Consider the following 18,544-nt stretch of genomic DNA (forward strand, 5'->3'; position numbering starts at 1 on the left):
GTGTAGGGTGGGTGGTGGTGGTGGTGGTGGAGGTTGGCTGTGATGCAGATTTATCTCGTTGAAGGTCACTCGCACTGACCCTCGGTTGCCGTACAGCACTTCCTACTAGCTACAGTACTTTTCACTCTCCTTGATTTACTTCTTCCTCTACAGCCTGCCTTCACTGTTGATGCTGGTGGTGACTCCGACGATGAAGACTCCGGAGATAACTCAGCCGACGATGATGAGGAAATGAGTGAAGTGGGGCTTGGGGAATGGGGAGGTGAATGCACTCATGACTCATGGCGGGCTGGGTCACTTGGGGGCATTGTTCTGGGGCTAACACGCTGCCTTTTCACTCCCTTCCCAAATTCTTTGCCTTGCTGCACTAAAGGCTCCTTTCCCTTGGAGCTAGAGACTACTTCCGACACTGAAGCACTCGTTGTAGAAGTTTCTGGCACGATAACCTCACCCGGCTCATCACATGATTCACCCGAATCGTCAAAATCACTGTCCATCATCACCATGGACAATTCTGCCAGTTCACGTGCCACTGCGGAGTCACTAAGGCCTTTCCTGCCTCCCTCACTACTTTTCTTAGGGGTAGAGGTCACGGGGCCCTTTGCAATGGGCACAGAAGCAGCAGGAATGGCGGGGCGCAAGTGCGACATTGTTTCACTACAGCGGAGGACAAGGAACTAAATGCCGCGGCTTTTCTGAGAAGGGAAGGGTTGACAATGACAGGCTGACTGCTGCTTACATGCTAATTTTTTATAGGTAGAAAATCTCGGCAATACATAAAGAAATAGGTAGTTCCAGGTGAATGTAAATGTCACTTAGGCTTCTCCCTTCCTTTCTGATATATATTTTTGTTACAGACATCGATTACAAGGCATAATTCAAAGGGGAAATTACCGTGGCAATGTAGCGAATGAATGCACGTGAGGTGTTGTCAGGTAATAATTAGCCAATTCCTGGTGTATAACACTATCACTTACCTGATTTTTTTTTGGTATATATTATTTTGTATAAGTATAGGGCATAGGGCTTATTTCAATGGATGAAATCTGTGGAAAAATCCGGGGGAAATTTGCGTAGCGCAGCGCGGCGTGGGGGGTGAGAGGACAGGGTAATGGAGGGCAGGTAGGGAGGGGAGTCACAAAGGGGGTAAAATCGCTAAAATGTCAACAATGGATGGGAGTACAGATGAGATTTGGAGTGCTGACTAGTGTTGGACATTGGCAGTACTGATAGATGATACAAGCCACCACTTGAGAGCCCGGGATAATTCAAAATAACACAGAATCACAAAAGTGACGCCCTGCGGTTAAGGGGTTAAGAAAGCACCATTTGTGCCAGCACGGCATTGCCTAACAAACGTTCAAAAACGCACCATAAAATATGAAAATAATTTAAGTGGCCATATGTTATCTAGTGGTGATCACTGATCTTTATAGGAACTTGAGTGATGCCCAGCAAACATTCATTCGCTGCACCAATATGGCGGCTGTCCAGTCTCTTTCTATAGAGTCTCTAGTGGAGGGAAAGTATATGAAAGATATGATGACTAGCATCTCGCTCTCCTTACAGATTATCCAGTATTCTAATGAGAAACAAATTAGTAAAACAAGGAGCTGTGCCAAGGAAAAGCAAACCCGTCCCCAGGAGTCATTTTAGTGCTGACGTATAAACACAACAGGATATCTAGTCAAAGGTGTCACATATCAAATTTGGAGTAAATCTGGTGAAAATTGACGATTTTATGCATGTTTGAAATTTTAGGCCTGACCCATCTGATATTGACCCCCCTACCGCTAACTGCGGGGTGACGCCCCTGATGTTATGAGGCATGTTATAGGATGCAGATTTGAAAGATGCACCTTTAGGTTTTGGTTTCATGTCGGTATGGAGAATCTGAAAAAAAGTTATGGCGAAATAACATTTATTTATTTTTTACATTTTTTGATCCTACAGCTTGGGCCTTGGCCCAATTTGGCTCAAAATTTATTCAGGTGATCAAAGGATCATAGTCCAACACCCATGTAATTTTGGTGAAAATCGCACCAGTAGTTTTCGTGTAAAGTTGTTATCAGACAGATAGACAGACAAACAACCAAACAAACAATCAGACAAACCGGGTGAAAACAAATACCCGTCCCCGAGCCCCTCCAGGGCAGGGACTGATAATTAGCACCAGTTTTAATTATTTATACCTTATGAACCTCAGAGATTGAAATGTGCATTGAGAATTTCAGAATCTTTCTCAAAGAGAATAATCATCCGAATTCATCCACCGCTGTCAACGAGACATCCTCCATAGCAGGTGAGAGAGAAAAAAAGTCAGGTGCTCCCCCCCTCTCCAAAAAAAAAAAAAAAAGTCAGTTGACAACTATTATCGTGCTGCAGTATGTTATCCCACGTTTTGATAATCTAAAGACAAAACTCACTACTCTGTTACCTACTTAATAAATCACAGCCATGTCAAAGAACACTAGAATCGTATGAATGATTTCATCTTCCTGTGGTAAGGGATGTACTGTACAGTCACTCATAAAAGGAAGTACTCCCCCTGTGCGAGAGGCCTCGTAACCCACCTCACGGTATTCAGGTGTGGTAACAGTGCACCTGAAGTCAGAGATGGGATGAGAAGGCTTCAGAGCACTGCTTCACCCCTACCCCCAACCACCCAAGCACACTTTCGAATGAGGGATCAGCACGATTCCAATGACTGTTCCGTTTAATAAAAAACTCACTATCGACTGAGTTCTGTGGGTAAACGTGATTACATATGTTTAATAATACGTTATAAAGGAATATCTGCCATATGTAATGTTGAATTATAGTACAAATCCCTTCAATTTTGGCCTAAAACACTTGAACCTGATATAAGATGTGCATAACACCACCTAGTTCATGCTTTCATCCCCCCCCCCCTCCCTCTCACTGGTGGGAAACAATGTCTGGAGGTTTTATCATACGTATGCTGGGGTTTAGGGATTATTTTTCAGTTATGCATGACAGTTTTATTGCGTATCTGGAGTGGGAACATATCTCGTGCATGTATGTTCGTGAGTGCGTTGGCAGGAATGTGGTTCATCGCCTCAAAGACTCAGAGACAGAGACAGAAAAATTCTGTTCGTGAGTAAAATTGTGTTTGTGAGTGAAATTATGTTCGTGAGTGATATTCGTGAGAGAATTTATGTTCGTGAGTGTGTTGGCAGGAATCTGGTTCGTCACATCAAAGAATGAGAGAGAGACAGAGAGACAGAGAGAGAGACAGAGAGAGAAAGACAGAGACAGAGACAGACAGACAGACGAGAGAAAAAAAAAATTGTATAAACTTTGTGAAGGTGTAGGACAATCAGCGCATTAATCCTGTGGGAGTGGTACCGTGTGGTTGCTGGAAAGTTATGTTGTTGGTGTATGATTGTGAAGGTATACTTCATATTTCAAACTGAGCTGTGACTGATCCGGAACATGGCGTGAAGCCATGTTTTGTGCAGATCAACTCAACCCACAGACCCCATCCCTTGCCCCCATCCTTGACGTAAGGTGCATCCTGAATGCCACGAGTTACAAGGCCTCTCATCAAAAGGTGTTACTTTCTTTTATGAGCGACTGTCTGATGCAAGAAACCAAAAGATGGAAACCAAATCAGTCTGCGAGTGAGCGGAGGACTGTTTGTTGCCAATATAGAGATTTCTTTTAACCAAGCTAAGAGAGTGAAGATCCAACATATGTTTACTTAATGAAAGGAGACAATGTGCAAATGTTATGTATTACTAATTTTTATTCATCTTTGCTTAGTATATGACTTTATCTCAGCCTTCATCCATTTTGCTCACCACATTTCCCATTTGTACTCTCCGTATGCTCCAAATCCAGACGTCCGAAACACCCACCATTCACCTGACCTGGAGATGAGTGGTTGTAACGCTGAGCGAATCAGCTTAACCCGCATTGTCCCGTTGACGTATATATACATCCACACGTTTTGTCCCTGCCAGTCGCGTTGACGTATATAAACACACCTCAATTGCTAGGTCCCTAATTTGCACAATTTTCAAATTTTGTGCGTGATTTTTGGTATGCACACTCAGGCAAGCCTCCCCTAACTGCCACCAGGCAGGCCCGCTCCCAGACCCCGTGTGACCTGCTCGCCCCCTTGTTTCGGTCACTCACCTGTTTGCAGTGACCCAGGTCAGACATGGCGCATAGAGGTCTCTCTGAGGACGAAATTCAATCCGCCCTTGACACCTTCACAGGCGACAGTGATTCTTTACTGGATGACGATGTGGAGGATAGGGATTATGTGCAGCCTGAGGAGGAAACAAGCAGCAGTGATGAAGAGGTCCCTTCACTGAGGAAAGTGCGGTATGTTGCGTACTGTAAGGCAAGGGAAGGCCAGCCTGGACCCCATACACATGCACGGACCTCTCTCCAGCCCGTAGACAGAAAGTCAGATGAGGACGAGGACAAGGACGAGGATGAGGACAGCGGCATAGGACGTTATATTACCTCGTGGGTGAGGAGGGAGAAAATTTCACAACGAGGATCCGAACATGCGGCGAGAAGGAAAATCAGGTATGGTGCTTCTGTGTTGCCTGGGGAAGGCGCGAGTGATGTGGTGGGAGTGAGGGGTGAAAGGGAAAGTGGTGTGGCGGGAGTGAGCAGTGAAAGGGAAAGTGGTGCGAGGGAGGCAGCACGAGCATGTGGTGTACGTGGGCAGCAGGGAGGCGAGATGGAGCCGCTCCCTAGCATGTCTTTTGCCCCACAATATTCCCGCACTTCCTCCCCACAGCCCCATGATGTGGGGAAAGGAAGGAAAGGGAAGGGAAAGGGGAAAGGAAAAGGGAGAGGGAAGAGGAGTGTGAGTGGGGAAGGGCGCCGCTCTCCACCTCCCCAACCTCCCCCATCACCCTCCCCTTCCCACCCTGATGAAGGTGACGATGAGGACGAGGCTGGAGACGGTAGTGTGTTGTGGGACTGGGAAGATGGGAGTAATTTCACTCCCATCATTCACCCCTTCACTAATTGGAGGTCTGGCTGCATGGCTACAGGTATCCACCAGGCTCCACCAGGGTGGATTTCTTCCACCTGTTCTTTGGCAAGGAGTTTGTGGGCTGCATAGTGGAGCAAACAAACTTATTTCCAAGCAGCCAGCGCTGTGAAAGTGAGCGTGAAGGTACAACGAGCAGGCACTCCCAGCAATATGACTATCCCTTAACCCTAGGTGAGATGTTCGTATTTCTGGCCCTGGTTCTCTTGATGGGTGTAGTATGAAAAAATCAAATTCCCGCATAGTGGACCACAGATCCAATGACCAGCACACCTTTCTTTGGTAAGGTAATGGGTTGTAATCGATCCCAGCAAATTCTCAGCCGCCTCCACTTTCATGATGCAGACGACCCTGCTAATGCTAATAACACAGATAAAATGAGGAGAATTAGGCACGTCTTTGATCAGCTGCGGGAAATGTTCTGCTGATCATTTTATCCTTACAGAGACCTCGCCATAGACGAGAGTCTTGTGTTGTGGAGAGGCAATATTTCCTTTTGCCAGTACATACCCAGCAAAAGACAACGTTTCGGGTTCAAGATCTTTGTTATGTGTGACTGTAAGACTGGTTATGTGCAAGACATAGTCTTGTACACCGGCGCACAGACAGACATAATAGAACATCATAGTATTGGAATCTCAGGGGCCGTTGTGAAGACAATGATAGAGGAGTACCTTCATCGTGGTCATGTGCTGTACCTGGACAACTGATACACTAGCCCTCTTCTCGCTCGGTTCCTCCACCAACACGACACTGGAGTCTGTGGTACAGTAAAGAGAAACCATCGCCATATGGTGAAGGTTGGGAGGAAACTTGACAAGAACGAGGTGGTTTTCTTCCAGGCAAATAACATCCTTGCCATCCTGTGGAACCACAACAGGGAAGTTTGCCTCCTGTCGACTGTACACCACCCTCTGATGCACTGCACAGACTCAGTGGATCACCGCAGCAAGAGGAGGCGCCACATCTGGAAATCAGAGTCAGTACTGGACTATAATATCAACATGAGGCAAGTGGATCAGTCTGACTCCATGATTTCCACTGTGGAGTGTGCTAGGACCACGATGAAGTGGTACAAAAAGCTCTTCTTCCACTTGCTCGACATCACGGTCCTCAACGCACACTACCTTCATGACATGACAACGGGAATCTCTGAGACCTTTGAGGGGTTTGTGAGGGAGCTGTCTCGTGATATTATCGCCAAGTACGCACAGGACAAGGCCCCACACCGCTCCAGCACCCCAAGTGCAGCCCAGACTTCCCTACACCTCGCAGGACGCAACTACCCAAGCAGCATCCCTCCTCAACCAAACCGTCATAGACCCCAGCACTGCTGCCATGTATGCAAGCACTCAACAGTAAGACCAGCCACTCACAGAAAAGAAACAAGATACGAGTGTGTAGACTGCAACGTAGTGTTGTGCCTTGAGCCATGTTTCAAGGAATATCACAACTTTCTATGTTACTGATATTGCATGTAATAGCGATATTATGACGCTCACTGTAGAAGTAAGGCCTGTACATATGCGATAATATGATGCTCAGTATAATGGTATGGGTGGTAAGTATGTGATAATTATATTGAGTTGAAACGGGTGTAATGTTAGTGGGAAAGTATTATATAAGTTGAAAAATAGTGCAAGTTGAAACACGTGATATCGCGAGTTCACTCACTGTATAAATATGCGATAATATGACGCTCAGTAGAATAGTAATGTCTGTAAATATGTGATAGCAATTATATAAAGTGGAAACGGGTGTAATGTTAGTGGAAAAGTATTATATAAGTTGAGAAATAGAGTGTAAGTTGAAACAACAGTCATTGTGACTTCACTCTCTATGTAATTATGCGGCAATATTACATTAAATATTATCTGAAGGCCTGTAAATATGTGAAAACAGTTCTCTAAAGTGGATAAGGGTATCATGTTATTGGAAAAGTATTATGTAAGGTGAAAAAAGGGAATGTGAGTTGAAACAAGTCACAGCGAGTTTACTCACTACGTAAATATGCGCTAACATTACGCTAAATATTATTGTAAGGCCTGTATATATGTGAAAACAGTTCTCTAAAGTGGAAAAGGGTATAATGTTATTGGAAAAGTATTATGTAAGTTGAAAAAATGAAGTGTATGATGAAATAACAATGTTAGTGAATCATCGGTGAACAGTTTGGGCGATTTCGCTAGGTTCGCCCGATGGAACAATGCTTATTTCACCTCTGTTTTTGTATAAAAACCAATGTACTCGTGTACTACATGTTTTTTTGTTTGTAATAAATAAATAGCTACCTAGTGTGAATGGTTTGCCATACTAATCCCTACCATAGAAAACGTGACAGCCACAGATCACCTCCATAGAACACGGTTCCAGGTGTAACAAAGATATACCTTTCTAGGCCACTTATAGACCCTGGTGACCACTTTCTTTGTGATTTCTCACCAAAAGCTGAGGTTTGAGCCAAAAAAAAATTTATCCAAAATTGGTCGGGATTGGGGAGAGTCAGTGGTGGAAAAGTGGTCGGGACGGGGGGGGGTGGTTTAAACAATGGCCAACCTTATCACATTTGTATTATCGGCTAAAGAATCTGGACAAGCCCTGTCTGAGAAGGAAACTGTGTTGTGCCCTGGTACTGTCGGCAGTGTATATTTGGCTAAGAATTACTGTAAAACATCCAGAAGGGATTACATAAGTCAGTAAATAAATGTTGAGCATGCATTTAGAACTTTTGTAGCTCAGTGGAATCCACAAGTGGTGGTCACAATAGAGATAGAAGAATCAAGTCCATGTTACACATTCATGAATTATTTTTTCCATGCCTTACTGCTCAGTATGTTTTCATGCATGTTACTGCCTCCTACAACGGCAGGAAAAAGAAAGCTTGCTTTCTTTATGGGAAATATTAAAAGGTCATGTCGATTATATATATATATATATGCAGGAGAGAGAGAGAGAGAGAGAGAGAGAGAGAGAGAGAGAGAGACTTGCTTGCTGTCAAGACCCACCTGAAAAAACGAAAGAATTGTAGGATCCTCTCTCATGAGGTGGGACCCAGGCAGCCAACATGGAGTGAGCGGCTGGGAAGAAGACACCCTGGTGGAGTACAACACACATGGAATAAAGAAGATAACGAGGGTGGAATAGAGTCAAAGCTATTCCACAACGCTTCATGGTGCAGCGTCACTAATTTTTGCCATCAGCTGTTCAGGCGAAGCCCATTGTGACATTTACCGTTGCCTCCGCCATCAAAGGTAGTCTAAAGTTGCTTCTAACACTGCATCTTTGTCTCTCTGTTTGCCTGTCCATAAGTTTAAAGGAAATACTAATTCAAAGCCATTGTAATTTTTTTATATATTGGGATGGTCCAAGTAGCAGGTTTTCAAATTTTGGTGTAGGTCTGTCAGAGGACAAGGTAAGTCACATTTCAAAGAAAGAAGGAAATATCAACTGCTGAAGGCATGCAATCAATTTTCCGTTCTTCTAGATAATTTAATTCTTGAAAACTAAGCCCTACTGTTTTAAAAGGCCTATTAAATAACATAATTGCTGGTGCCTTTTTTTTTTTTTAATTGTTCCTAGTGAACGATCTTTACGTTCTTCGTTTTCTCTTTTCCTGCTGAACCCACTTATGGCTATGATTATTTTTTCCAAACCCTAAAACTCCTTACAAGAATTTACACGATAAGGTCTATTACGAATAGTATCGCAGTTTCCACGTTTCCACGCTCTGTTAACCTTTAGACAGTATGTCTCATTCAGTTAATGAAACTGTATAAGGTTGCTCACAGTAAGATACAGAGTGGGCCACTCATGACAGAAAATGTCAATTTCTATATCATTTTCGAAAGAGCATCAGCTAAAGTTGGTCTCTGTCCATTCAATGACAAACATCCAATTCCATAATTTATTATTTTGTTTACTATATGGATGAGTTTGGGAGGGTATGTAAGAAACGGAATCTAAAGGCGAATGTAGGGAAGAGTAAAGTTATGGTCTTCAAGAGAAGTGAAGTTAATGAATGTAAAGTGAGGTTGGATGACGAGGAATTGGAAAATGGGAGTGTGTTTAAGAACTTGGGTAGTGTGATAAGTAAGGATGGATGTTTAGAGGATGAAGTGCTTGAAAGCGTACAACATGGAAGAAAGGTTGCTGGTTCCTTGAAAGCAGTGATAAGAAACAGGGAAGTGAGCGTGGATGTGACAAAGTTACTACATGACAGTGTTGTGATACCAACTCTAACGTATGGAACTGAAGCTTAGACCTTGTCGAAGGGACAGAAGTCAAGAGTGAGAGCAGTGGAATTGAGTTATTTGAGAGGAGCATGTGGTGTCACATGGAAAGACAGAGAAATGTGGAAATGAAGGAGCATTGTGGTGCGGATGTGACAGGAAGCGTTAGCAGAAACACACTAAGGTGGTTTGGTCGTATGGAGAGTGAGAGATTGACCAGGAGAGTGTATGTGAGTGAGGTGAAGATGGGGAGAGGGAGGGGGAGGCAGAGGTTGAGATGGATGGATGAAGTGGAGAGGTATATGAGAGGGGGTGTGTGAGCTGGAAGTAGGGCAGTGAAATGGAGGGGGACAGAGCGACATGAAGATGATTTGTTTGTGGCCACCCCTTGCTGGATTAAGGCACCCGGCAATAGATAGATGACTATACAAATAGTGGCCTTGCATGGAAAGAGTCTAAAACTTTAAGTTTTGCACAATAATATTTATTAGTGAAGTCCACTTTGTTGCTTCCACTGATATGTGCGAGAATTTCACGGCATAATAGACAGTGACATAGTGACCATTTTACACGCCTCTGTTTAGCTATACACAAATGACTTACTTGCGCCATTCCCTGCAGAACCCTTAATACGATGAAGAACTCTTTAGAGACGGAGGCACAGAGAGCCGAGAAAAGGCCGAGGGCAGAGGGTACCACTATACCCAATCCGAACACCAGACGACCACCCAGGTACTCTGCAGCACGCCCACCCGCGAAGTTAGTGGCAGTGTAGCCCCAGAAAAATGCACCCAGGATCAGCCCTTGAGTCTGCTCGTCCCAATCAAAGTCGCCCTCCTGAGGTTTGATAGAAAAAAAAAAACTCTGTTAGTGCATCTAGTTCTTTACATGAACATCATAAATCCTTGTCCTTGGCACTTAGGCACAGTATCAAGTTCCACAATATTGGCTGTGCGTAATGTGATCATGTGTAACAAAACAGTAACAATGAACTGTAGCTGCTTAATAACTATCACGCTCTACTCAGCCATTATGTACCGTACACGCAGTCCATCCTAGCCGTAACTCTGACAAATTTCATCTCCTGGTAAACATCCACACCCTCTCCCAACAATTTCTGGTATCCGGTATCAGATACTGAGTGATAAAGTGGCGGGAAAAGTATGTAGTTCAAATTTCCACACCAAAAGCATACTTTACGAGTTACAAGGAGAGAGAGAGAGAGAGAATTTGGAAAAGGGCGTTGTAACGGCTGGAATCAGCTTTCATCTGTCTCAAGTCACAAACTGTACGAGAGTAACGAATGCTTCCTCTTTCCATGCTCTTGGACAAATGTTGGTTAAATATCAACCATGGCAGTACCACCCTGCTTAAATGACCTACTTTTACCTCCCTGCCCCACCAGCCACCACAATCCCAATTCGTCCTTTCCACTTCCGTGAGCTTATTTCGCCCTGTCCATGCTCATTCTAACCCCACCCCCCACCCCCCACCCCAAAAAAAAAAGAAAGTAAAAAAATTAATAAAATTGTGCTGTCACACTAGGGTTCCAAAGACGGTCCTTCCCGCGTATAGACAATTCTCTGCTTTGCGATGATCTTACCGTAGTTTTGCTTCCACTCTGTTATACAGTTGGATCCCTATCCGGGTTGTCTTAGGCTGTAAATCATTCCTTTAGCATATAAAGCAGTGATCCTAAAACTACATTTTCGCCAGATGTGGCCAACAAAGTCGAAATTTCTGGATATGTGGCCAGTTAATCAGTTATTATTCCCTGTGTTGTGGGTGAACGATAACCAGAAGCGAATACATCGAACCTTAAGCATTTGTAAAAAAATAAAAAATAAAAAAGTATTGCAAATAGGTTTTCTGAGTATTAAAGTAGAAGAACGTTGTTGTTCCTCACATTAACCCCATACCTGTTGACAGCAAATGAGTTTAGAATCTGTCAGACTTAGACCAACAAAGCTATTGTGCTAATGCACAAGTAGAACTCCTTGACATGCGGAATGATGATGTTCTAAAGCAAACTCAAAAGCTTCTGAGTCAGTTTTGGAATTTTGGTAGCAAGTACATCTGCAACTTTGAGAAATGTAGATTTCATCATTCTATCGGTGTTTGAATCAAAATACAAGCAATGTTGTAGAAGTCTGCAACATTTATTCTCTTATGACCATCTTTAACCCGCAACGTGTCAGTGCCGTTTTAAAACGGTCTGACATAATTGCACAGTCAGTGCCAGTGCTGTTTTAACCCGCCCATCCCAACCACTTTTCCACCACTGACTCCCCCAAATCCTGACCATTTTAGGAAAAATTTTTTTTGGGCTCAAACCTTCGCTTTTGGTGAGAAACATTGAAAATTCATAGAGAAATCGCTCACCTGAGGTTTAAAATACTCATTACAGGTAGGAGTACCTCCTTACCTTACTGGGTTTTCTGTCAGGCTGGCACCAAAGAAAACGAGTTCTATGGGAGGATAACTATTTTACACCACTCATAAACGGTATTTATTTATTTACTTGGTACGAATTTATATGTAGTACAAGAGTATATTGGTTTTCAAGCAGTAATATAGGCATTATAAGCATTGTTTCACTCACTAATACCTGACCTCTTTTTGCCACATTACCTGATCATCATTTCTAACTGTTACTTCCTCTAATGCTATGTAAAGTTTGTCCTCCACATTGTCATTGATTGGGGAATCACTCTGGCCCTGAATTTCGTATCGTGGCATGACATGGCTATACTGGCCAGGTCACTGATAACAGGTGAATTGCTGAGACAATGGCATGCAGGGGGGGAGGAGGTCATGCTGGGTAAGGCATTGTCCCTGCCTAGCATCTTGTTGAGGAAGGTGTCACGTGTATACATACCAAAAATGACTCGCGAAAATTGAAAATTGTGCAAATTAGGGACCTTGCAATTTTTTCGCGTTTATGTACGTCGACGGGATTGGAAGTGAAAAAACGTGTGGACGTTAAAGAACGTCGACGGGATGCCGTGGGTTAAAACAGTCTAATGTAAAAAACTTCACTGTGACCGCATTTTTCAAGATTCATGGGTAAAAATTGGCAGGCATGTAAGGTAACTGCTCCTCTATCATCCCCCACGCTGTCAAGGCTATACACTCACTCACTCCCCCCCTTACACTCGCTCTGCCTCACTGTGCCTGTGTGCCTCACCCAGTGCTGTACACAGTGAAGGCATTTTTAAAATATTTTCACGTAAGCGTAAGGTGTAAATATTTTCTTGTAAGTGTAAGGATTATCTACCGAAGTCAAGTTGTAAATACCTTCTTGTAAGTGCCAGGACTGTACGTAATGAAGTCAGGTTGTACCTATCTTCAAGTAAGTGTAAGATAATGCATTCACAGTGAGAAAGACACGCAAATTGTGATAGATGCTGATGTAATAAGTAATCTGAAAAGTATACTGAACATTGCTCTACCTTCCCAGCATAAATACCTGAGTATACCTTACATAGTAAACGGCTTTCACATACGTAGTGAGCATGAGAGAGCAACTATACCTGTAGTATACCGGACTGAATAAAACCCATTTCTGAGCCTCGGTCAGCATTTTAACAGCGAAATTCGTTGTTTCCACATCAAAATCTATCATTTTAGCCAAAAAAAAAAAAAAAAAGATCGAAAAATGGCCGGCACTGGGGTGACCCTTAGGGCTAAAAATAGCTGGCATGCGGCAGGTTAAAATTGAATTTTTGCTATAGTATGGTGGTAGAAAAGCTGCTCGTAACACCTGTGGGATCACAACAGTGCAAAGTGGGAGGCTATTTGGAAAAGTTGCTGTTTTCCACCGACTAAACATTGCCTCAACGATTAAGAGACCTCTGGGTAAATAACAAACATTTTTTTTTTTTTTTTATGCAGAGAAGGGGAAACAAAGAACACGATCCCACAAGATTGGTCTCTCCAAGAAAAATAAAAACAAAATAAAAAAGAGCCAAAGAGCTGTTTGTTTCCAGATGCCTGGGCACACTGCATTTAAAAGACTGGAATTCATAGACAGTAAGAAGCACAGACAGATGAAGACACACCTGACCTGTTGCATACATGAAGGACTGGGAGTAACGGTTAACTCTTGCATTTAAGGAGTTGGGCAGAAAGGAATGATACTTTCCTGATTGACGGGTGCTATGCGGCCACAGTGGTGGAAAGTAAGCACTGAGTTCAAAGGAACAGTGGCAAATGGAGCAGTGATAGAAAAGAGATGATGCAACAGTGCGGTAAAAGACAGGTTAGATGGAGCCAGTAAGAGGAGAAGAATTAATAAGACGAGAAGATTTTGACTCCAGAGTGTTGATAAGTACTGTATGTGGGGAGCCTACCATCACATGAGAGTTGTACTCTACAAAGGGGGAAAAAAAAAACATAAAGTCAACAACTGTGCAGTGGTAAAGAAGGCATGGAATTCGCTTAGCATACCTATTCTCTTGGAAGCAGATTTTACAAGAGAGGTAATATCTTTGCAAAATAATTCCTGAGTTTTTTTTTTTTTTTTTTTTTTTTTTTTTTTTTTGCCTATCGACCATTGAGGCCGAAGCCTCTGATCATTAAGGCAAATATATATATATATATATGTATATATATTGACACATATATACATATATATACAAACATATATATATACATACATACATACATACATACACACATCCATGCATATGAACATACACACTTTCATGCACACGTACATATATATATAATAATTTTTATTTTATTATTTTTTTGTAGTTTTATTTTTATTATTTTTATTTATTTTTTATATTTTTAACCTTATATTACTTATAAACAAAATACCTAATCTAAAGACCCTAAAACTAACCACCTAACAGACAAATCGCTAACCTATACTAAATCCTAAGAGACAAATAACTAGACCTACACTAATGGTAAAAAAGCCTCGACCAAGAGAACACCATCGACTGCAGATATGTAATGCTTTTCTACATTACATACCTGCACTCATCACCTGGTGACTGTCAGTCGAGGCACAACCTAATATAGGGGACATCAATATATGAAAGGGAACCAGACGAGTCAGGAACATTTCCATATACGTCAGCTGTCGTCCCTAATTAGAATAACTTAAGCAAGATAATATAATGTATTTACATAATTTATACAAAAATTGAAGAACCTCGCCCAGCAGACTACCATCGACTGCAAGTGCCCAATACCTTCCTATATTGCACACTTGCACTCATCAGCTGGTGACTGTCAGGCGAGGAATTTGGGTTAATGTAGGGGACATCTATATTAGAAATAGATCGGTGGGAGGAGGAACTATTTAAAATATGTCAACTGTCAACCCTAATTAATATTACAATATATACATATTTACTGTTCATAAAAACCATAACCACACAGTAAAAAAGTCACATCACTCTGATCAGTCCGGTCTCTCTCAAGAAAGCCATCAATTTATCAGTCATAACAATGTCCCCATCACCCAGGATGGTGGAAAGGGTGAAGGGGACGTCAACTGCGCCCGCCAGTAATTCATAAGTGAATCGCGTTCACGAATAAATCGCCGACAGCGCAGGATGATATGACTGATAGATAACACGCATTACAGATGTCACAGTGCGGTGGAAGCGTCTTTCCATATAAGGTTTTATGTGGGTTAAAACGGTGGCATTCAGCCGTAGTCGTGCCAACACTTTTTCTTCTAGGCGACTGGGACTTTTGGCAGTGTCCCAGTCGCCAGGTACGGCTTACAAGTTGGAATATTTAGTCTGGTCCACTGACCTTGCCACAGAAGATTTATTGATTTCTTTCCGAGAGATAGACTCGACCGTAGATCACGAGGAACGTCCCAAGTCTCCTCGAGCTCCACAGCCGACTTTGCAAGTAAGTCAGCCTGCTCATTGCCGTAGATACGACAATGACCAGGCACCCAGATCAGCGTGAATGACTTGTTGCATGAATGCAACTTATTAACGATGCGGCCCTGGATCTCATGAGAGTCCATAGTGCAAGATGCAATTGCCTGAAGGGCTGATTTTGAATCTGAAAATATGACAAATGAGTCATGTCTAGAATTGAGGGCATAGTCTATGGCTTTGTCAATAGCAAAAAGTTCTGAAGTAAACACAGATGTATGAGTCGGCAACCGATACCTGAGAACACATTCAGTCGACCACACACTTGCACCCACACATTCACTCGACTTGGAGCCGTCAGTGTACAATTGATGGGACCCCAAGTGACGAACAATGATCTTACGAAACAAGTGGTGGACCTCCGCCTCCGGCGCCTTGGCCTTTGGTGCTGGGAGCCATGTAACATCGACTGTAAAGCCGGGTGGCTCCCAAGGCGCTATATTTTTAAGCACCAACTTGTCACAGTCACTGGGGTCCACATCAAGCTCCTGAGTCAGTAAGTGGAGGCGAGCGGCAAGTGGCCGACGCACCCCCCACAGAAGGTGGTGGTATTGACGCAGGGGGGTACAGGCCACATTGCCGATATTACTTTTTCTTAATGTCCTTACACCATAGGACAAGGCCAGGTGGTCACGGCGAATACGGAGGGGAGGCACATTCGCCTCCACTTCCATACGAGCTACACGGGTACACCGGACAGCTCCAAGACACATTCGCAAACATTTATTCTGTAACACATCCAATCCTTTCAGCGTGGCATCGGATGCCGAGCCATACACCTGTGCGCCATAGTCTAGCTTCGATCGAATAAGGGACTTATACACCATTAATAAAGATTTTCTGTCGGCACCCCAGGTAGTACCCGCTAGGTACTTGAGGACATTTAACGGTTTATCACAACGAGCAAGCAAAGTATTAACGTGAAGTTTAAAATTCATTCTACGATCAAAATGTATTCCTAAAAATTTTACAGAATTTTGAAAAGGTACCGCCTGATTATCCAAAGTTAAGCACAAATTAGGTACGTTACGATTAGTGAAAACTATAGCGGCACACTTACGTACGGAAAACTTAAATCCCCACTGCAAGGCCCATTGGTGGACGGAGTCAAGGGCTGCTTGAATCCGCCCAGCCGAAAATTGTGCATTACGGGAAGAGTGCCATATTGCACAATCGTCAGCGTAGAGTGAGTATTTAAGATTCCTCGGGATGGGAGCTGATGACAGAATATCATTGATCATAATACTAAATAAAGTAGGACTAAGCACACTTCCCTGTGGCACCCCGTTTTCCTGGATAAATATATCCGATGTTACGTTACGGGGCAATTTGACAGAGAAAGTTCTGTCCCTTAAGAAATTTGAAATAAAAACAGGCAAATTTCCTCTTAAACCATAAGCATAGAGCTTCATTAGTATACCGTGTCGCCAGGTCATGTCATAGGCTTTATGGATGTCCAAGAACACCCCTATCATGAATTCTTTATTGGCAAATGCCTCTGCAATACAATGCTCCAAATTCAAATTCCTGAGAGAATGAAACCCCAAGTACATTCAAAGATGAAGTAGGACTGAGTTGGATATCACAGTAAAAATGAGAGGACACTCTTGCAGTATATTTCTAAAGGTTCAAAGTTGCAAGAACTAAGTTTTTTTTTTTTTTTTTCAGGCATTTAAATAACAAGAATATGTTTATCCCAATCAAAAATATGAGTCAAGTCAGACATTAAGCTTAGTGTGCCATAGCCTCATCCCTTGTTTACTGAAGCAGCCGCTGAGATGGGCGCTGAGAGAAGCAGATGGAAAGGTGCAGGGGGGAGTCATCAGCATGAGTAGATAGGGTTAGATAAACAGATTGGAAGGTCACTACCGAATAGAAGAAAGAGAGCTGTTCATAAGAAAGGAAGAGAATTGTTGATAAAACAGATCCCAGAGAAACACCACTACCGATAGCTCTAGAAGAACGGTGGCCATCTACAACAGCAGCTATAGAACTACCAGAAAGGAACCTATAGACGAAGGCACAGATGGAAAGAGAGAAACCTTAAGAGGGGAGTTTGGAAATTGAAGATTTATGCCAGACTCCATCGAAAACTTTCGAGATGTTAAGTGAAATGGTAAAGCTTTCACCAAAGTCTCAAAAGGAGGATGACCAGGAGTCCGAAAGGAAGATGAGAAGATCGTCAGCAGAGAATAGCAGGTGGAACCCATACTGGCGATTGGAAGGAAGATTCAGATAGGAAAGGTGCTTTAAAATATTTTTGTTAAGAATAAATTCAAAAACTTTGGAAATATTGGATGTTATGCAATTGGGCGATAACTGAAGGGTTGGGATTGGTCACTTGGGAGAGGCTGAATGTGCCAATCTTCTAGTAAGCAGGAAAGGTACAAGTCGACGGACTAAGACGAATTAACCTAGGCAGGGTGTATGCACATAAACTACTGTGGTAAACAGGATGAACCCTTTCAGGCCCATTTTTTTTTTTTTTTATGCGAGGAAGAAGGAACCAAAGGCTACGAGCCCCCAAAACAGTTCCTTCTAAGAAAAAAAAAAATACAAAACAGAGATCAGTGAGGGGAGAAAGTTCATTAACTGAACAGATTTTTATCTAAGGCGTAAATGGAGGAGATACTCTGAGCAACGAGTTCCGCTTTTTTCATTACAAAAAAGAAAGTTACAGAGCCGTCAAAGCAGAGAAAGGAGGGAAGAATGATGAAGTAAACTTGTTAGAAAAGTTTTATGCAAATTGTCAAAAGGAGCATGAAGAATCTGAGTCAGTACCCAGTGGGCATGTACAGTTCAACAGTCATGAGTTGATATAAAAGAATGTGACATATCATTTTAATCCTTGGATCATCAGGAACAGTACCCGGCTGCACAACCTTGGAAACCAACTACTGTAAGCTGGGAACCCGAGATGGCATCCAAGATGGCTGCCATATCCATAAATGTTCATAAGTTGGTCATATTATGCAGTAATATAAAGTGTAATACAGGTTTTCTTGGGATTTTAGGGACAAAGAATTCAGCTTTGATAGTTTGACACATCTTTTCCTGTAAAAATCAACTATTGTAAGCTTGAAGTTTAAGATGGTGTCCAAGACGGCTGCCATATTTATCAGTGTTCACAAGTTGGTCATAATTTGCACTAATCAAGTCTTGTGAAGGCTATAAAAGAGGATGCAGGCATAACAACTGTGAAAGGTTGCCACTGTACGACAAAACATGTACATTAATGATTGATGTCATGCACTGGTGTCATCGTTTCTCACTGGTGAAAGATGGAAAGTTCTTTGTCATTGCACTTAGATACAATCAACCAATTCTCATTGAAGTCCTAGCTAATGCAATGGCTATTCACATGTGTT

General features: G+C 42.7%; 1 protein-coding gene across 1 annotated transcript in view; it reads right to left on the reverse strand.

Moving 5' to 3' along the window:
• Positions 1-18,544, reverse strand: part of LOC145405326 (putative inorganic phosphate cotransporter) — a 418,097-nt gene that overhangs the window by 375,571 nt on the left and 23,982 nt on the right. The window contains exons 3-4 of the mRNA XM_080276742.1: positions 9,871-10,104; positions 8,044-8,131 (exon numbers count right to left, since the gene is read on the reverse strand). Coding sequence (XP_080132868.1) covers positions 8,044-8,131; positions 9,871-10,104 — 322 coding nt within the window. The remainder of the gene's footprint in view (positions 1-8,043; positions 8,132-9,870; positions 10,105-18,544) is intronic.

Source organism: Coenobita brevimanus, chromosome 66 (assembly GCF_032717465.1).
Source record: "Coenobita brevimanus isolate Jiangsu-jjx chromosome 66, ASM3271746v2, whole genome shotgun sequence".
Classification (NCBI taxonomy): domain Eukaryota; kingdom Metazoa; phylum Arthropoda; class Malacostraca; order Decapoda; family Coenobitidae; genus Coenobita; species Coenobita brevimanus.